At 47.4% G+C, this 21,345-nt stretch overlaps 1 gene segment (V, D, J or C); it reads right to left on the bottom strand.

The window, feature by feature from the left end:
• Nucleotides 1-1,325: 1,325 nt before the first annotated feature.
• LOC142836168 (T-cell receptor alpha chain constant-like) overlaps nucleotides 1,326-21,345 on the bottom strand; it is a 203,679-nt gene continuing 183,659 nt past the window's right edge. The window contains 4 exon segments of the C gene segment in view: nucleotides 1,326-1,705; nucleotides 2,226-2,333; nucleotides 3,125-3,169; nucleotides 4,748-5,008. Of these exon segments, the coding sequence occupies nucleotides 2,227-2,333; nucleotides 3,125-3,169; nucleotides 4,748-5,008 (413 nt within the window).

Here is a 21,345-nt window from a genome sequence, read left to right on the forward strand (position 1 = left end):
GCAGCTTCTGTGTAGCTATAGCCAATTTCCAGGAGCGCTCCTGTTTCCCCAGTCACCACACTTTCTTTGCCTGGATCTTTCTTTTTTCTTTTTATAAGAACAAAGTGAATTACTACTTCCTGGAGGAGGGAGAAAAACTAATTTGCCCTAAGTTTTTAATGGTTGATAAAGGCTTGCTCTACTAACCTTCCCAGGGGCATTTTCATTTAATACTGGGAAGAGAATGGTTTAATTAAAAGAAATTCCCAGTGGTAGTTCCCTGGCATCGTGTCAGACAGATGAGGAGGGGCTTGGGGAAGAGGCTTCAGAGCCCCTCCTCCACGTGTGAGGGTGGCCCTGTCACGATGGTGTCTCCTGAGGCCTTTCCCTTTAGTAATCTTGAAAGGCTTCTGTGTAGGCTAGCGATGAGGCAGTTTAGAATAAAGAGATTCTGTGGTTACTCTGGGACATGGGCTTTGCTGTAGGTGGCCTCCAGTCCCACCTGACCCTACATAGGTGGTGACCTTGAAGCTCATAGAAGGGAGAGACAAGCCTTCCATCACCTATTCAAGCTGGTAGCCCCATCCCTATGAGAAGAGGCAGGCCTGGGTTACAGCTGGGAGGATCTGCCTATTTCTGGCTAGCATGGTCGTAGACACACGGCCGAACCGTGGAAGGACTGGGTGGTGGCGGGGCAGTCCTGGGAATCAGGAAGTACTCCTTTTTGGTCTTGGACAGGCAGTTGTCCGTTGGTCTCTGGAGTGTATTCCTGTCAGAATCCCGCCCTTGGGGAGGACAGACAGCAGAGGCTGGGCAGAGAGCTGGGTGCTCTGAGGCCCAGGGACTCTTACTCATTCTAGAGGTGAGCGTTTGAGACATCTACTCTCCTTGGCCAAGTCCCAGCCATAGATTTATAGGGTGAAACACTTCTCAGTGACAAGACACTCTGAGCATGAAAGAAAAAAAATGTCCCTGGAGAGTGGGTGACAATGTTGGGGACACTTGTCATTCTTGTCTGGTAAATTTCAGCTATATGTTATGAGTGACCTAAGGCATGGTATGAGCTGGGACCCACACCTTCCTGGCTCTTGGTACAGATTACTTGGTGAAATTTTTAAGCGTTCATCCCGAGAAGAGGTTGGGCATCGTGACACACCCTTTGGTTTCTCTCTGCCTAGCTAGTGATAAGTAGTGTGAAAATGTCCCCACCAAACCCAGTCAAATGAGGTCACAGTTCCTGCTCTTCTGAGTCATCTTTAATGAAGCCATGCACAGCAGAACAATGTACAGCTCAGACACACACAGGAGCAGGGAGGGTCTAGACAAGGAGTTAAGTTTTCTACACCTTGAAGAAAGAGTAATGTGTATTTCTTTATGGATGCTTTAAAAGAAGCAAAAACAAAAACATGCTCTTTACAACATTCACGAGGAGCTGCAGTCGCGGGGGTTGGGATGGGGGAGAGCAGGGGTGTGTGTGAAGGGTCTTCACATCCAGGAGAAGCAGCAGCCCCTGCCTGTCTTGAGTGGGCGGCAGCAGTGAGGAAGTGGGGTAGCAGCGGCTCTTCAGCGGTCTCCATCACAGATTCAGGAGATCCAGTTGATGGGGTTGTGAGCTGCTCAGAGCCTTCTTTAGGAGGTGGGTGGGCTCCTTTTCGGCTTGAAGAGGGCGAGGAGGGGTGATGAAGAGAAAGGAGCTTGGGAGTTCAGCCTCCTTCAGTCTGGAAACCTGGAGTGAGGAAGAGCAGAGGTCAGGCTTGGTCTTGAAGACTCAGACTCGGGGATGCAGTGGGGATGGCTGTGTTTGGGGCTGTGCAAAGTGACTGGGGACCTTGTTAGGGTAGAAGCGTGAGGACTCTAGCCAGGCTTAGGGATAATGAATATGGCGTCTTCCAGCACCAAGCTGAGGGAGGCACAAGGTACACAAGCGTCAGAGTGGGAATCTCTCTTCTACTCTTCGGCCGCATGGCCGTTGGTGTGACCCGGCCTCACTTTCTCCATTTCTAAATAACAATGATCAGAGCTGTTCCTCATCTGCCTCAGGAGGGGCTGGGCCCCACTGAGGATTCTGGTAAACTCCCTTCAGGCCATCACAACAGCGGCCTGACAGGAAGTGACAGAAAAGTTCTGCCCGTAGTCCAGTCTTAGGATTCAAAAGCAAATTCCCATCGGGGGATTTGCTCTCAGGGCTAAGTCTTACTCTGAACCCCCCACCCCTACCCCTTCTCCAAGCTTTGATGCTGTCTCACCTCAACTGGACCACAGCCGCAGCGTCATGAGCAGGTTAAATCCGGCCACTTTCAGGAGCAGGATTCGGAGTCCCATCACTGATAGGTTTTGAAAGTTGAGGTTCATATCTGGGAAACCAAGAAGTCATCGCCGTTAAGGGTATGCACACAAGAGGTCTGTCTGTACAGCAAGGCGCTACGGACGTTCCCAAGAGCTGGTCAGGCTGGTGTGGGTGACTTCAGCTCCCGGGTCCATTTCTTTGAGCCTCTGCACACATCCCAGGGCAAAGGGATTTGTGTATTCCTCCAGGGCGAGAGCATCATGTTTTAAGGCAACAACCACCAAAGGACTTGGGCCACATAATACTCTGAGGCCCTGTAGGCTCTGGGATGGGGCTGGGGTAGGTGCTCAGGGCGACTGTCACACCCCGTGGGCTTGGGCCCCTCAGTGACACCACAGGAGTGACAACTCAGGAATGAGGTGGCCCTGAGACAAGACAAACCTGAGGCTGTGTGGGTTCTACCACTTTTTAGCAAAGCTTCCCAAGACGTCGAGGGACAGTGTTCTCAGAGTGACATGGTTAGTCAGGGTGCTCTGAAGGGGCTCACAACTTCCCAGCCTCACAGTAAGCAGCTTCTTTGGCTGTCCTTACAGAGGAGCTAATAAAGGAGGTGCGGAGGCCTGGAGTGGCTCCCCGGCCTAGTGAAGCTGAAGACAAATCTTGCTAAGAACTTAGAATGGAAAATCAAGTTGACCTTGCTGGAGGGACTCAAGACAGACCATGGGCAGCTGGGAGTGGGTTTGGAAGTGTTGTTCTCATCCCTAGATTCATCCCTTCTCCTCCCCTATGCACTAAAGGTTATTATGGGCTTGTGGCTTCCTCCGGCATCATGCAAAATTGGGCAGGTCCTTCTCTTACCTGTTTCAAAGCTTTTCTCTATCAACTTGGCATCACAGGGAACATCTAAAAGAAAAAAAAAAACAATTTTCTTAGAGTCAAAGCATGCAGACTTTTATGTGATTCTTTGGAAGAGAATGGGGAGTGGATATACTGCCCAGGGGCACCAATTGGCACAAAGGTCCTAATGGGGGCAACACCCGACTTCTGGACACTCTTTCATTCTTTCAACATATCTGGGCTGTGAAAGTTTATGCTACGTTACATGGACCACAGAGTCAAAATAGTCTGGACGTGGCAGGTTTCAGTCCAGAGACCAGTAAAGGCAGTGAGACATATTCACAGCGACTAGGGCCATATATTTCCATGTATTTCAAAGAAGTTCTGGTGCCCAAATTTTTTCCTTTGTCATCCCTTAGTATCTAGTCCCATTGACTCAGAGGCTCTGCTCCTTCCTTGAAGCCCCATTGCTTTCCCATCTTTGTGTGGTGCTATTCTTGAAGCCCAGGTAGTGTTGGCCCCTGGAGTCCCCACCACCACCTGGCAGAGTCTCCATCATCTCTCTCCTGCATTCCCGTTCTCCTGCTGGACCTACTACAGTCCGCCCTCCACACAGCAACCAGCCTTACAGTTTATGGTATTTAGTTATTTTTGGAGACAGGGGCCCAGGTAGTCCAGGCTGGCCTTAAACTGAACTTGCTGTGTAGGTGAAGATGACTTTGAACTTGTGATCCTCTTGCCTCCCCCTGAGGTCTGGCCCTGGTTTGCATCATCCTACTCCTGCCCTGCAGCTTTCCCTTGCTCTCAGCCTTCCCCTTTCACAGCTTTCACAGGGTCCTCTCTGGCCGAGGCACAGCTGGTCCCCTCTTATCCTTTACATTGCAGAGTGAATTATTTCCTCAGAGCCTTCTCTAAGGTGGCTGTTTCCTTAACTCTATGTTAATGAATATATTAATTACAGCCCGACATAGCGGACATGTCCCTGCCGAGAGCTGATCTTCCTTGATCAGAATGGTGCTCCCTAGGGTGCTCCCTCCACACCTGACATCTTACATCACTCCAGCATCTGGGACTCTGCACCCACACACTCTAGGCAGACATAGAAATCAGGGCATCAGAATGGTGCTCCCTAGAGTGCTCCCTCCACATCTGACCTCTTACATCACTCCAGCATCTGGGACTCTGCACCCACACTCTAGGCAGACATAGAAATCAGGGCATCAGAATGGTGCTCCCTAGGGTGCTCCCTCCACACCTGACCTCTTACATCACTCCAGCGTCTGGGACTCTGCACCCACACTCTAGGCAGACATAGAAATCAGGGCAGACAGCTGTGCAGCAGGAAGGGCATGGAAACTGCCTGGGAGAACAGAGAAGGCAAGTGTGGTTCCAACAATGACAGGGAGGTGGGTGAGAATTCAAAACAGGGAGACCAACTGAGGCCAATACTGGGCCAACACCCTGTGTCCTGTTCTCTTGTCTGCTTTAGGGCCAGACATTTGTGGCCTGCTAGGACAGGGCACGAGTAAAACAGAATGTGGATCTTGCTGACAACTGATGAGTACCTGACCAAAGCAGCTTTTAGACCACAGATTTGAGCTGGGCCTCTCCTGAAGCCAGGAGACGGCTTTAGGTGGCACTCACCTGAGCTGGGGTAGGAGGCGTCGTTCTGTTTGAAGGCGTCTTTACAGTTCAAACTACTGTGGTCACTCCAGGCAATGGCCCCGTTGCTCTTGGAATCCATAGACCGCATGTCCAGCACGGTGTTGTTGGAGACAAACACATCATGTGGCATGTCCTCTGACTTGTTGACGTGGGAACCGAAGTCGGTGAACAGGCAGATGGTGCTGTTCTTGGCCTGAGCATCTCTTAGCTGGTACACAGCTGGTTTGGGGTCCTGGATGTCTGTGGGCCAAGAGGACTGATGTGAGAAGGCGATCCTCTTTCCCTTCTACCTTTTGTGTCCTAACAGAGGCCAGAACTCAGGTGCCAGTGACAGGGACAAACAGAGCACTCTGGGTTAGCTGGTGGTGTTCTCAGGCTTTAGACCAGAAGTGACACCTTAGAAACCAGCTGCTCATGATGGTCTGGGGACAGGCACAAATCCTGAGTCCTGGCCAAGTCAAGCTCTTAGTAGTTGCTCTCCACGAGGTCCTGTCTGGCGTTCTGGGAAATCTGAAAGGTGGGGCCACTAAACCCTCTGGCCATTCTTTGACTTAATAGCATCTTCCAAACCAGTAACTCTAGCCAACAGTTTTGCTCTGGCAGGATGAAAACAAGCTTAGAAAAAGTGGACCAAGCTGGTTCTCTAGAGCACTCTCCCTCAAGTAGGCTGGACACTGGTGGGAAATGCAGGCGTGTGATATTTAGACATGAAATTGGAAAATCATATCACCAGGTGATTTCTCTCTCATTGGTAAATGTAATGAGTAACAAACCTAACATGCAATCCAAGTCCTGACTCTCTAATTTACCACCGACAGCCTTGATTAGATCAATAGGCAGCTGAAGTCTCAGAACTTTCACCTATAAAATAGACATGTTGCTTCATCGCCTTTCCAACCAGGCTCTTTTGAGAAATGAGTATTTCTCCAAGTCAAATTAAACTAATCAAGCACACAGCACTCAGCAAATGTGCCAGAGATTCACCATGAATACACACAATCAAACAAACCCATTACACTGTCTAGTCCAGGAAACAGAGTTTCACCATGAACACACATAATCGAACAAACCCATCACACTGTCTATTCCAGGAAATGGGGACCCTTCCTCAGTGCTGAGACAATTCCTTATACTTTTTCTGAGAGATTTTGTTTTTAATGTGACTCTCGCTGACCAGTCCCCAGGGGAGGAAGCAGAGGCTGGCTGGAAGGAAGGATTTAACACAGCAGACCACCTAGAGAGTTTCCAGCTGGGCTGGGATCTGTCCTGTGGGTCCTGATCCTGTCCTGTGTGTCCTGATCCTGTCCTGTGTGTCCTGATCCTGTCCTGTGTCCTGATCCTGTCCTGTGTGTCCTGATCCTGTCCTGTGTCCTGATCCTGTCCTGTGTCCTGATCCTGTCCTGTGTGTCCTGATCCTGTCCTGTGTGTCCTGATCCTGTCCTGTGTGTCCTGATCCTGTCCTGTGTCCTGATCCTGTCCTGTGTCCTGATCCTGTCCTGTGTGTCCTGATCCTGTCCTGTGTCCTGATCTTGTGTGTCCTGATCCTGTCCTGTGTCCTGATCCTGTCCTGTGTGTCCTGATCCTGTCCTGTGTGTCCTGTCCTGTGTGTCCTGATCCTGTCCTGTGTGTCCTGATCCTGTCCTGTGTGTCCTGATCCTGTCCTGTGTGTCCTGATCCTGTCCTGTGTGTCCTGATCTTGTCCTGTGTGTCCTGATCCTGTCCTGTGTCCTGATCCTGTCCTGATCCCACTCCCACAGTTCTTCACTGTGCACGGACTGTTTTCAGACCCGTGTGTTGCTCTCTGCTCACTGAGACAACCAGGGTGGCCTTGGCAATGCAGGCTTCCAGCTGGATCCTGAACCAGAGCCATCAGGGCCCGGCACAGCTGCCTGAAGCACGGTGCCGCCTGAGGATCAGCAGAGCTGGGTGGCCGCCATCTGACCCGGAGCTTTGGCCCCCTTCAGACAAGAAGATACGGCTGCAGCACAAGAGCTTCCTAGATTTTAGTCCCTTTCATTTTCGGCCCCAGAGACATCTACTGCCACCTCACCTTTCCCCCTGTAAATCAGAAACAAATCACCTTTAATCGGAGGTCTTTGGGTTCTGTCCCTGTGGTGAGACCTCCTGTTCCTACCTCATAAGAAAAACACATTTTTACCACGGAAAGGCATCAGAGGTCACTTTAGCGAGACTGGATCAATTTTTCAACTACAAGTTCAGCTGTTCTGGATCCTAACCTGTCATCACAATTCAAAATGAATACAGAAGGCCAAGTCTGAACGCATTAGCACTGTAGGTCCCCAGGGGCACTGCGCGATGGAAAACACCCTTGCCACTAAATCTGTGCCCCGTGGTTAAAGACTGGGAACTCAGAAGTGAGAGTTAGTGACACAGATGTGGGTCTTCAGGCTTGGATAGCATCAGGAAACCGCCCTGCAGGCTTTTCGGGAAGCTTGCCCACCCGTCCTAATGGCTCCTTACAGAGAAACCTGTGGTTGTCTTCCTCAGAGGCTTCAATATGTGAATTGGGAACACTTTAGGCTACCACAAGAACCTGAGGAAATAAGAAATAAAGTTTTGCGTACCCCAAGTTTGCTAGAGATTACACTAACAGGTCATCTTCTTGCTCTGGTCATTGGCATGGTCATACTCACACGGGTGCACAGCCAGGCTGGTCCCTGACCCAAAGGTCAGCGTAGTGAAGCCACCATATAACACACAGTAGAAGGGTGCTTTACAAGAACTCTAACCTGGGCTGGACCAGCCTGGATGGGGCACTTGCCTCCTGCCTCAGTTTACCAGTCCCCCTCAAGACAGAAGAGAAGTCTCACCACTGATAACTTTCCTCAGGAATAGTCTCACAGACCTTTCCATCAGCCACCCTGGAGCCAGTGGGGCCTTCCTGAAAGGTAGGTACCTGTTCTGGCCTCTACACCACAACTAAAGATATGACAGGCAACTTGGAAGAACGTGAGAAGCCATGGGTTAATTACAAAATGATTTTTAAAGTACACATTGTTTCTTTTTGTTTTCTGACAGGGTCTGGCTCTGTAGCCCAAGGCTGGCCTTGGATTCATGATCCTCTTGCCTCAATTTCTTGGGTGCTGAGACTGAGGCTATGTGCCACCATGGCTGGGATGAAATGACTCTTGAGGGAAGACTGCACTGGCAACACGTGGAAAACATTGGCAAGGTTCAGTGACAGGACTGGGTATAGGAGGGCCCTCCCTTAAGGAGATGTGTCTGGTATTCCCGAGGGTACACAGACTACAGTCGTCACATCCACAGGACTGGGTGTAGGAGGGCCCTCCCTTAAGGAGATGTGTCTGGTATTCCGAGGGTACACAGACTACAGTCGTCACATCCACAGGACTGGGGGTAGGAGGGCCCTCCCTTAAGGAGATGTGTCTGGTATTCCGAGGGTACACAGACTACAGTCGTCACATCCACAGGACTGGGTATAGGAGGGCCCTCCCTTAAGGAGATGTGTCTGGTATTCCCGAGGGTACACAGACTACAGTCGTCACATCCACAGGAGCACTGCCTAGCTAGCAAGCCAGGAGGAAGCTCTGCCTCTTACTGGGGAGTTCCATGATAAGGACTGACGCCATAGGGGCACAGACCCTAAAGTCAGAGCAGTGTGGAGGAGCACGGCTCTCAGTGAGGATGTCACAGGGCCTCAGTCCTCCTAAATTTGGGTGAAAAAGGAATCTGAAGCCTAGAAAGCATAGAAAAGTGTGGTGCATTCCAGTCTGAAGCCCGGCAATGCATATTAGCTAGCATTTTAAAGTTTATGAAATCTTACAATAGGGAAAGACATTGCTTCTCAAGCTTAAGGTTAATGTTACTATTCATTAATATCTCGTGTGTGTGTGCGTGCATGTGTGTGTATTTATTTCAGTGGGCTTTCTCTGGCTGTAGGACACTAAAATTCCATTTTAAAGGCTCATCTAATTTTCACCTTTAGATTCTTTCTGCTCTGAATCTGCCTGTTCTCCTATTCACTCCTGCGGCCACAATTAGGGGCCTCGCTGGTGCTGATGGTTTCTTTCTAATCATTATGAAACAGCTTCATTTCCTTCCCACAACTGCACCTAGGCAGCTGAGCTGCATCCGCTCCTGCCCCTCCAGCAGCTCCAGCCTCAGGGATCTGCACACACAGACAGGATGGTGTCTTCCCAACAGGGTTACCTGCTAGGAGCAATGTCAATGTGAAAGTCTTTTCCGAACACACATTCTTGAGCTTCCTTCCGTGATTTCCTGCACACCTGGGAGCTGCGCATTGCAAAGTGATTCTAATCCCAACGGGACATTTCCTCAGTGTACCTCTTTTCCTGGTGGTCCCTCGGATGGACACACAGACATCACATCCTTACCCCATCTCTTCCTTCCCTGCTAACACCTATTTGTGCTGAGCCCTCATTATAAGACATTTTTATCCTTTTGCGTCTAAACTTTGGTTCTCCAGAAATAGGGTGGGCTTTCTAATCCAGGTTAACTGATTAACTTTGGCAAGACGAGGTCCTTGTTGAAGCACAAAAGCAAACAAACACGAGAAGGAGCCTTCCCTGGAGAGACGGGAAGCTCCCCCACCAGCAAAGACATGCTGGCCTCTTCCTTGGAGAGATGGGAAGCTCCCACACCAGCAAAGACATGCTGGCCTCTTCCCTGGAGAGACGGGAAGCTCCCACACCAGCAAAGACATGTAGGTGGCCTCTTTGGCAACCTACATTTCTCGGCTTGCTGCACTGTACTCCATGCGGGTAGACTCTATAACCTCCCTGTTTTAAAGGCCAGGCAATTTTCTCTGTTGGAGAATACTTACTAATCCAAAACCAACATGTTTTAAACAGCGATTTCCTCTTCACCGAAGCCTTATCAAACTCTTCTAGCAGGCACTTTTGAAAATAATTATTGTGTGTGTGTGTGTGTGTGAGAGTGTGTATGTGTGTATGTGTGTGTGTGAGAGTGTGTATGTGTGTATGTGTGTGTGTGTATGTGTGTATGTGTGTGTGTATGTGTGTGTGAGTATGTGTGTGTATGTGTGTGTGAATGTATGTGTGAGAGTGTGTATGTGTGTGTATGTCTGTGTGTGTGAGTGTGTGTGTGTGTATGTGTGTGTGTGTATGTGTAAGAGTGTGGGTGTGTGAGAGTGTGTGTATGTGAGTATGTGTGTGTGTGTATGCGTGTGTGTGTGTATGTGTGTGTGAGTGTATGTGTGAGTGTGTGTGTGTGTATGTGAGTATGTGTATGTGTGTGAGTATGTGTATGCGTGTGTGTATGTGTGTGTATGTGTGTGTGCCATTGGCACACATGTGAAAGTCAAAGGACAACTCCTTCCAGAGGTTTCCTCTCACTTTCTACCATGTGGATTCCAGGATTGAACTCAGATCCCAGAATCAGGGAGCAGGCGCTCCAGGCCAATGAACCATGCTGTTGGTCCAGGAGCCATTCCCCACTTCTCATAGTCATTGCCTGATGATGCCTACATCCTGCACTGTGCTGAGGAACAGCAATGAGAGAGCAAAACTTCTGTCCTCGTAGAGATCATGGCAGGAGGATGAATACGGAGGTTGGCTACATCCTCCATTGTAGTCATGGCAACTCGTTTGTGCCTCCCTAGAACCTGGGTAATCCTGGGCCAAAACTGTCTGTTTAAACTTGGGATCCTGGAGGTAGAGACCCTGCATTTTCTCATCTCCCCTCCCTCCCTTCCTCTCATCCAGCACAGTGGTTGTGATGCTGGAGTTGCTCAGTGAATAGCTATTGCATGGATAGACTCTAAATATCCTCTTTTCAATGCAACCCTAATGTTTATATTTGTTTGTTATATCTATTTAACTTCCATAGGGTCTAACTTTCCGAATTTTGTATTGTTTTTGGCATTGTGTAGGCTTTATGTTCCTCCTTATCTCTCAGCTGAGTATGGAGTTTCTTAAGAGTGTGTCCAAAGTTCACTTTCTTTGGGAAATTTAATCCATCATCTTTTATGAAATTGAATGGTAACAAAAGTAAAAATAAATCTTTTGTTATATTTAGTCATAATTTCTTCTCCGATACAGATCTAGAAACCACAAAAGAGTCTATTCCTATGATAGAAAGGTTAATTCTCTTTGGCAACTATCTTAGAAAATACACCATTAAGTTAGCAGCTGCAAATTTAGAATCTGAACCAACCAAATCTTATGAGGAAGCACACAAAACTAGTTCAGGAACCACTGGTTCATTCTCTAAGAAAGCGAGGGGCTTCCTAAGGCTAGGCACTTACTTGGATAAACTTGGAGTCTTGTTCCACTCCCCAAAGTGAGCTGGCCTACTACCTGGCCCCCCACCCTGGCACAGCACAGTACAAATACCTGCACTCCGACTGTGCAGTTACCTGGGACCCCTCAGAGTCTCCCAGGGAACAAAGCTTTTGTGTGACCCACTTCATAGTTTTCATATTATTTCCTCTGTCTTTGTAGGTTAATACCCAATGAACACTCTCCCAATGTTTCTTTTTCCTTCTTTTATGTACCTGCATCTTGCTAATACAAATATTATTTTCTTATGCTTCCAGAAATGCCAAGTCACAATGCCATGGTGACTATGACCAAAGGATTAGGATGTACAGAGATTGGACCAAACCTCCTCACTTAGAGGAGGATACATTTACATCCAGGTGGCCTTTGAGGTGTGGAATCTTCCTTCACATGGTATAGGTTGGATGAGTAGCTGGGCCATGGTATGATTCATAATAAATTCTATAGTCAAGTAGATTAAACTTAACCTTAGTTCTGTTTTTCTGAGCTATGTGATTTTGGGTAACTTGATAACCCTAAGACTCTGTTTCCTTATCTATAAAATGGGTCTAATATCAATTAGGATAGGCGAATGGACTGGTCTAAGAAGGACATATCCCAGTCACTGGCACACCAGGTATTGTAAGCGCTAATAATAATATGTTATTATTATAAATCCCCTCATGTTTTACATGGAGAAAGGGATGAGGCTTCTTGTAGCCAAAGGAGACCCATTTTTTGTCTAGGATTCCTCAGCATCCTGACTGGGACTCTGTGGTCTAGGAGAAAAGACGTCATTGAATGGACAGGAGGTGGCCAGTGGCTCTGACACAGAGGGAGCAGTAGGGTGGGTTCCGCGCTTGTCAAGAAGAAAAGGTCTTCAGAAGCCTGACAAGAGTAAACCATCTTCTCTAAAAGTGGGTATTCGTCCTTTGAAGCAGAACCTGTGTCCATTATTCAGCACAGCCTCATTAGACCTGGCACTTTACAGTTACTCAAGTAAGCAAAGGACTCCGTTACCAAGTGCAGACCACTCCACTCTCACTGTAGGACGTCCTCCCCTAGCTCAATCTGTTCCCAGTAATCCCCAAGGATTGTTTCTGCAGTACTCACATGGATGAACAAGGAGGCTGGTCCCTCTCCCAAAAGTCAGTTGATAGTTTCCACCCAAGGCACACCGTGAGGAAAGCCTCTGATGAAACCTGTCTCCTGAGACCTCCTTTTGCCATTGGTCCTGTTGTATTGGGGCAGCAATCCTGGGGCAGCCAGGAAAGCACTGGCTACACTCCTGTGTTTGTCAGAGAGCCCTGAGTCCTGGTGCCTAGTGGGATGGATGGGCACCACGGATGGGCATTGCAGAGTTCCTCATCCCCTAATCCAGTTACACCATTCTCTTGTCAGCATAGAAGGTAGGGATGCACTAATACCACCACCATCAACCACCTTGTCTGTGGGGCAGACAGTCTGTCTGGTCCGATTCCATTTCTATTCTTCCAGATGTAAGGGGCTTCTGAAGGTGCTCGGAGACAGGGAAGCCAGGGGGGTTTAGACGGCGTGTGCTGAGCATCCCCAAGCTTCCCTCTGCTCTGGTTTTCCTTCCCACACTCTGATTTTTCCATTCCTAGCCTTCTCACCAAGTGAGCCTCAGGCATTTGATTCCTACAAAATCCTGGCTGAGTGACTTGGGCTTTTATCCTGTTCTCTTTCCAGCCCGGAGAAGGCACCCAAGGCCATCTGATTTTCCTTTTTTCCAGTGACCTTGATTCAGACAGGACCTTGATTCTAGGAAACCCTACATCAGCAAAGAAGAAAGTTGCAACTTTTGGAGGACATGAGGAAACAGCTCACGCTGCCTACTTCAGAGACGGGAGAGTTCACAGAAGTCTCAGCCTAGGATGCAGTCTGAATTGAGTGAACACTCCTGCCATCTTTGGCCCTGGCCTGCAGCTGGCTCCCTGCTGATCTCCTACTGTGGTGGAGAGTTGTTAGTGAAGAGTCCTGTGGCTCCACTGAGCTCAGGGTGAGAGGAAGGGGCTTTCACAGGACTGCATTTACCTGGACCTCAGACTGTCCCACATAGCAGCGAGGTGCCCCCAAGATCCCTTCAAGCCCCTATTTCTCTGATTCACTGTTCAGTTTGAAACCAAGCCTTTAGTAATAGTGGGGGAAGCTTTATAAAGAAAACAGGAGCTGTCAGATAGAGAGGGTGGGGAAAAGCAGGGCTCCTTGAAGCTTAGGCCATCTGAGAGCCCTGTTTGTGAGTAATACATCACAGATGGATGGCGCAGGCTCTCCATGCCCTGGAGTCAGGAGAAGAAGTTGTCCAGCACCATGGTAGGAGAGGGAGGGGAGGTTGCAGTAGAGGGCCATTTGGGGAAGAGGTCCCTTAGCTCACTTACTTGGCATCACCTCCACTTGGGTTCCCATCCCCCAAATTAGCCAGTTGTTTCCATAGGCGCACTCTGAGAAAGGCCTTCACAAAAACGGCCAGGTTTGGGCTCTACCCTCTTGTGGAGGATACACACCCTTCACAGTAGCGCTGAAGCTGAGACCCAGCAACAGGTGATCTTGAATATTTACTGCAATGGGTGTTATGAGGACTCAAAGAAACCCTTGTTATGAGAGCAAGCAGTGCCAGCCCTCAGGGCTACCCATGACCTCCAGTTCCCTCATCACAGTCACCAATGGTCATCACTGTTTTCCCTCATTTGGGACAAAAGAGTCTTTACAAAACTGTGAAACACTCTGCTCCCCGTGGCCCTGGAGGGCGGGAGAGTTTCTAAAGACCCGAGGGAGTAGGCAGCCATTTCCTTATCTGCTACCATTGTGTGGCAGGTCCTGCTTTCTTGTGGATAGATGCAAAAATCATTTTTCATTTTGCTAGAGACAGCAGAACCAAGAACACATCCAGCCCACTGAACTGGGGCACATGCTAAGAACACACCAGGGTGTGACTCAGAGCTGCCGTGCTCTCTCTGGGACTGAGCAAGAGCCGTGGGAGGCTCACGCTGGACTCATTCTTGTCTGTCCTCATCTTGCTCTAGGATATTAATTGCTGGTGGCATTTTTGTCCTCAGAAAGTCAGACATCTCAGTAAGAAGAGACTCGAATCCCTCCCCAGAGCCACGGGTGCAACTGTCTGTCTCCTGCCAAGGAGTTTTAATTGTCCACTGTTATCTCTGCCTACCTCCACCCCAATTCACTAATAGACTGAGGGATTTTTAAAATTTATTTTTATTTATTTTTGAGGCAGGGTGTCACTGTATAGCTCTGGATAGCCTGGAATTCACTATATAGAAAAATCTGGACTTGAACTCAGAGAGCTCAGCCTGCCTCAGCCTATCAGGCATTGAGATCAAAGGTTTGCACCATTACACAGAGATCACATCTCAGTTTTCTTCTTTGTTCTTAAACCTACTGTGGTCCCTGGTTTGTTGGTGATGCTCAATAATTATTTACTAAGTTGAACTGGCTTTTATTGAACATTATTATTGGGACAAAGAGACCAGTTTGGGAAGAAGTTAAAAGCTAAGTATATTCTGAGTTGCAAAATTTAAGTGCTTAGTCAAGGAAAAACCAAGAAAATATTTCTGAGAGGTAGCAAGGAGACAAGTACACCAAAGCACTGTGGGGTTTGTGTTGATTCTGAGCAGAGAGATGGGAACTGAATGAACAAATAAGAAATCACTCAACGGAAACAAATGCCACCCGCCTGCAGGACCTTGACAGTGATTCCTTTTAAAGGGTAAAAGGAATGATATAGTAGAAACGTGTACTCTAAGTCAGCAGCGTCGCTATGATCAGAAGCAAGATAGTCGTAACAATGATCACTTACACCCAGGACAACAGCTGCAAATACAACAAAGCAAGCTGAGCGGTGGTTTCCATCACTCACCAGGGCTCTGGGACCTAAATCCATACAAGGTGGCACCTGGAGCTGGGCCTGGGATTCCGAGGGCACACTCAGGTGTGTTACTAAGTGTCCCAGGGTCTGTGTACATACCCCAAAGCATTGTGGGGCATGTCATTTTAGCCTTCATTTTCCTAAGACTATTGAAAGATAAAATGAAATATGGCAGAACCCAATAGAAGATTCTGCTTGGTATACAGCAGGCTTCATTCGCTCTGAAAAGCCATTCATACAATTAGTTTTCTTTCTAGATGGGGCCTATGGTAGTTTTCTCTGTTTAAATAAATGGCACTTCCTATTTGTTATATGCTGTTTCCAGGTATGATACTGATGGATATTGTATGTAATGTAAGACTATTGTCTGCTTAATTTCATATTTAAACAGCGCTCAAAGCCTAGAGTAACTCCTTATCTCCCCTCAACAGACAAAGAAAGAAATGAGTGAAAACAGATATCCTTCCTTCTGTAATGTAAGTCAAGTTAGTCATTGAACTCACTTGGATCAACCAGCAGCCTTGTTCCTGTTCCAAAGATAAGTTTGAAGCCTGTGTTGCTCACAGTGATTTGTCCTGTGACAAAAAGGGCTATTTCCTTCCCTTGTCACTTTCACAACACAACTGGGAAGCCCACGGCAAGTCTTTAGTAAAAGGCTTTGTATGTTTTCTGTTCGTGAATGAATCTTGCACTCAGCCTGCAAGATGTTGAATGTAAGATTCATTCAACAGTGGTCACAGCATATGGTTCCAGGACCAGGTCCTAGCTTCTAGACCCTGCCTAGCTTGCATTAGTATTTTTATGATATTAGATGATTAAAGCAACCCTTCTTAACTGCCTTTTAGGAAGAAAATAAGTTCTGAATTAGATGAATTCCGAAATAAGAGCTAAGTGGTCTAAACCCTAACTCTAACCCTATAATCTAGCAACATCCAAAGTGCATTTTCCTGGAACTCACAAGCAGCCAGGCACTTGCAGACAGCTAACCGGTGGCTGTTCTGCCTGGGGAGATAGAAGGGACAGCGAGGGAAGGGGAAGGGTCAGCATGAGGAGTGTCTGCCATTTCCCTCTTCCTTCTGCCCACTGGGCTAAGTGAACCCAACAGCCCTATGCTCTGCTGTGTTACAGAAAAGAGAATCCTCTAGAATGGGAGCATCTAGATCAAGACTTTCTGAATCTTTAACTTCTGGCGACATCCAAGATGGAAAAGCTACACTCCATGTATTTCCCTACTCTCTGTGATTGGCATTCTCCGTCCTTTGTGAGCGAATCATGGCAGTGCCTGTGACAACATGGAGCAGAAAGGACAGGGCTTTGAGGTCAGACAGGTTGACCAAGTTTGGATATCAGTTTCTCAGACAACTAGCCATAGAATGTGGGGCGATAAACTATCATTTCCCCACCCTGTAAGACAGAGAATATTGCCCCTCACCTTACAGAGTTCTACAGTCAATACCCATCTAACGCTATGCCCACACATCATAGGCACTGATATGATGGTTATTATCATTTCTTTTTCCTTGATGACACTGATGATGTAGTGTGTGTGTTATGTGTGTGTGTGTGTGTGTATGTGTGTGTGTGCGTGTGTTTATGTATGTGTGTATGCGTGTGTATATGTGTATGTGTGTGTGTGCGTGTGTATGTGTGTGTTTATGTATGTGTGTATGCGTGTGTATATGTGTATGTGTGTGTGTGCGTGTGTATGTGTGTGTTTATGTATGTGTGTATGTGTGTGTATTTTCTGTGGACTGGACGCTCATCATCAGATTTGTATATGAAGCATTTTACCTGCTAAAGCATCTCATGGGCCAGCTGCTATTATTAATATGCTGAGCTAGAATATTGATTAATATTCATTAAGGTTATATAATATCCCCCGAATAAGAATTTGTCTCTGAAACATCCCCAAATCCACACTCTTGAATTGCATGAGCTCTAGGATCACAAAGGGGGGAACCGCTGGACCACAGATGCCTGCACCCCTCATCTCTCAGCAGAGTCCGAGGCTCACAGAGGATGATGATTTGTTCAATATCACACAGAAAGTTGATGCCAAATCAAATTTAGCTTCTTGTCTGAAACTAGAATCCCTGGGGTCTCTTGTTGGTATCTCGCTGACTCTTTGAGGACATTGGTTTGTGTAAGTGGGCACTTAGTCTCTGGAGTGAATTTAGCTTAGCTTATTTGGGGCATAGGCGAAAGCACCTTGAACATCCTCAATGGTAGTGGAAGCCTAAAAGGTCTATTAGATAGCGGCCGTGTGATTTTCTGCTCTTCCTCTGTCCATTCAACTCCACTTAGCAAAATTCTCAGGTTAAAATTCTAATGTTAGGCAGAGCTACTGCCAGCCTCAATTCTTAAAGCAATGCTAAATTCCACCTCAGAGAAAATATGCTCAAGTCAGTGTTAAACACTATATTGAGAATGCAATCTTAATACTTCGTATAAAAATAAGACACAACGATAAAATCCCATCTTGTGGCTGCTCACTGTAGTTAGTACAGCACCCCACACTTACACGGGTCCACTCTTAGCTGGGTTCCCCTTCCAAAGGTGAGCGTGTTTGCTCCTTCCCAGCTCCCACAGTGTCTGAGGCCTCACAGTAAACAGTCTCCCATGTCACCTCTCTCCTCACCCTAATGACTTGGGAAACACTTGAGATTTAACAGAACCATGTGACTTCTTCATAGGAAGAACAAGTTCCCACTTCACAGCCTCGAATGGAGCACATTCCTAGAGGCCTGGTGGAGAGGGGCAAAAAGGCTATTTGAGTGGAGTCCCAATACCAATTTAAGAGAGACAGAGGGGGGGGAGGGGTGTCTCCAGACAAGAAGGCTGCTGTGAGTTACATTTCTGATTGGCAGTAGAGAATAGAGCATGCATCTTTTTGATTCTCGGTCTGTGTCCCTTTTCTCTACATCCGGGGATGCTCTGTGCCGTTTGGTTCATTCCCATCCCCCTTCCCTTTGGCCTGGAAATTCTGATGTCTCTGGGTACTCAATTTCAGTTAAACAAATATTTATCAAATTTGTAAAAGAATCATGTTAGATATTGCAAGGGATGGAAGAACCTTTGATCTCACGATCTCCCAGATTAACAGTGGATGTGCTTAGTGATGAGTTTCTGTAGCTCTGTGTGTTAAGATTGCACAGCTAAGGTGGCGATACAGAAGGTGAGAGGGCTGTGAGGGACGTCTGAGGGGAAGACACACAGTCCAGGCTTCTCACAGGAAGCTAGTCTATTTCCAGAGAGACTACCTTTTCCTGGGTATCTGGGTCTTAGTCCGCACTCCATCCTACCCTGGCGACTTAGCTCTGCTGTCATTTATAGCTCGTCTCTTACTGTCTTGTTCAAATGACGAGCCCAGGAAGGTACAGCCTTAAATTCCCACATTGTCAACCGACAGAACAAGGATGATGCATCCATGAAACACAGCAAGCAGGGGCCTTAACCCAGACCAAGGGACACAACAGGAAGACGAGAGCAGCATTTACCTGGAGAGACGAGAAGCACAGTGCCCTTTCCAAAACTGAGTTTGCCATATCCTGAACTCACACAGTGACAAAACCCTACACAAAAATGGCCTGCAGCGTAGGGCTTTTCAAGCGTGATATAGTTTGGAAGGAGAAAGAGAGTTCATCATTTATGGAGAACAGATGATATTCCAAGAGGCTTAACAATCTACATACATTACATCACCTCGCTAGGAAGGTGACCTTGGACATTATTATCATTTTTTATAACTGAGGAGCAGTAGACCTCAGGCTAAGCAGGCTAGACTACCAGCACTACCAATAAACATTCAAATATTTGCATCTATATGATATTTTAGCAGAGGACTCACAAATCTCAGAAGACTCTCCTCATCATTCCTGGTTTCCTAGTGTGGGATTACTCTCTCTCTCTCTCTCTCTCTCTCTCTCTCTCTCTCTCTCCCTCCATCCCTTCCTCCCTCTCTCCATTTTTTGGCTGGAACCAGTGAGACTCTAATAACAGTGACTCGGTCACACCCATCATTACAGAGCCATTTCTTGGGACATAAAAGCATTTTCCCCTCAGCTGTCCCATTATTCCTTGCTTACCAGGGCTGACCAGCAACCTAGTTCCACTCCCAAAGGTCAATTTATAGTTGCCAGTATTCCCACAGTGCTTCTTAGTCAGTCAAAAACACCCATGTGCACACACACCAGTCTTAGGGCTGTAGCTTTCCCTCTACAAACAGGATATCCTTAGCTTTCTTTTATATTCCAACCAAGTGCACAGGTCATTTAACTAAAACTGGGCCATTTGTGGTACTAGGTTTAACAATGAAGTTGCTTTCTTCACACGTCTCTGGAACTATTGCCCCAAATGCCTAATTTTCAACTCTATTTACCTAACCCTTCTCTCATGGCCACAAGAGCTATTTTCAGATTCTTGCCATAGTGCCTCCCTAACTTTAATGTCAATCAATTGGCAGCTTCATGAAGCTGTGTACAGATCGCTGTAATTAAAGGCTCCCCCATCCCAGTCAACTCACCCTGCAAGCTAGGGGCTTACTCAAGATCTCTGCCTTAATGGATGGAAATAGAAAACACTATCCTGAGTGAGGTATCCCAGACCCAAAAAGATGAACATGGGATGTACTCACTCATAATTGGTTTCTAGCCATAAATAGGGGTCTCGGAGTCTACAATAGGCGAATCTAAAGAAGCTAAGTAAGAAGGTGAACCCAAGGAAAAACATATAGTTATCCTCTTGGATAAGGGAAGTAGACAAAATTGCCGGGGAGAAAAGTGGGATCTTGGGGGTGGGGTGGGATGGGGGTAAGGGGAGATGGGGAGAGAAAAGGTAGAAGGAAAGGAGGGGGGACTTGGGGAAACAGGAGGATCGGGATAAAGGAAGGTTGGATAGGGGAGCACGGAATCCCATTTCTTAGTTAAAGGACCCACTTTAGGATGGGCAGGAGACTTGACCCTAGAGGGGCTCCCAGGTGCCCAAGCTGAGGCCCCCAGTTAGTTCCTTGGGCAGCTGAGGATAGGGAACCTGAAATGACCCTATCCTAGAGCAATACTGACGAATATCATGCATATCATCCTAGAACTTTCATCTGGCGATGGATGGAGATATAGACAGAGACCCACACTGGAACACTGGATAGAGCTCCCAAGGTCCCAAGGAGGAGCAGAAGGAGGGAGATCATGAGCAAAGAAGTCGGGATCACGAGGGGTGCACCCACCCACTGAGACAGTGGAGCTGATCTACTGGGAGCTTACCAAGGCCAGCTGGACTGTTACCAAAAAAAGCATGGGATAAAACTGGACTCTCTGAACATGACGAACAATGAGGGCTGATGAGACGCCAAGGACAATGGCACGCGGTTTTGATCCAACGCAATGTACTGGCTTGGTGGGAGCCTAGCCAGTTTGGATGTTCACCTTCCTAGATATGGACGGAGGGGGGAGGACCTAGGACTTACCACAGGGCAGGGAACCCTGACTGCTCTTTGGACTGGAGAGGGAGGGGGAGAAAAGTGGGGGGAAAGGGAGAGGGGTGGGAGGAGGGGGAGAAGAATGGGAGGAGGGGGAGGGAAATGGGAGGCTGGGAGGAGGTGGAAATTTGTTTTTTTTTCTTTCTTTTCTTTATTCTCCTTTTATCAATAAAAAAAAATGAAAAAAAAAAAGATCTCTGCCTTTAAAGTCAAGTGACCCCTGATTATATAACACGGTGTTCACACTTGTTAAAGACAAACACCAATTTTGCTGCTTTGGCTTTGTGAACCTGCTCTTCAACATTTGCCCGACAGGCAATGTCAGAGCTGTCTTTCCTACTAGAAAAGGACATGGGCGGAACAACACTGCTAAATGCTAGGAGACGGATGAGGGATCCTATTAATGCCTTTGCTTAAATCTCCCGAAAATGACCCAGAAAGAAAAGGTCTATTGATTCCATCCTGTGCTCCAAATGCCACCATCTCAGAGACAACCATGAGAGAAGAATGATGCAGACACCGGACTCACTTGGGATGACTCGAAGTTTTGTCCCAGTTCCAAAACTCGGGGAAGTCCCAAAAGTCACACTGTCAGGGAGGCCTTTACAAAATGGCTCCTTTCCCTTGCCATTTGCATCCAGTAGCTCTCAACTCACTCCACCCCCATGAGAGAGAGAGCGTTTCTCACCAGTGTCCATGGCAACAGAGCCACACGAAAACAGCCCCTTCACCAAGAACATGTATAGCCTCTTCATCCTAAAACACTTCCCTGTCTGACCAAGCTTTTAATTTTTTTTTGTTCTATAGACACGCACTTTATATGTGGACAGCACTTCAGAATCTATGAAACATTTCCACATGCATTAACTTATCTTTATAATATTCATGAAGTATTATTTTTTTTATTGATTAAAGGAGA

This window comes from Microtus pennsylvanicus, chromosome 15 (genome assembly GCF_037038515.1).
Source record: "Microtus pennsylvanicus isolate mMicPen1 chromosome 15, mMicPen1.hap1, whole genome shotgun sequence".
Taxonomy (NCBI): domain Eukaryota; kingdom Metazoa; phylum Chordata; class Mammalia; order Rodentia; family Cricetidae; genus Microtus; species Microtus pennsylvanicus.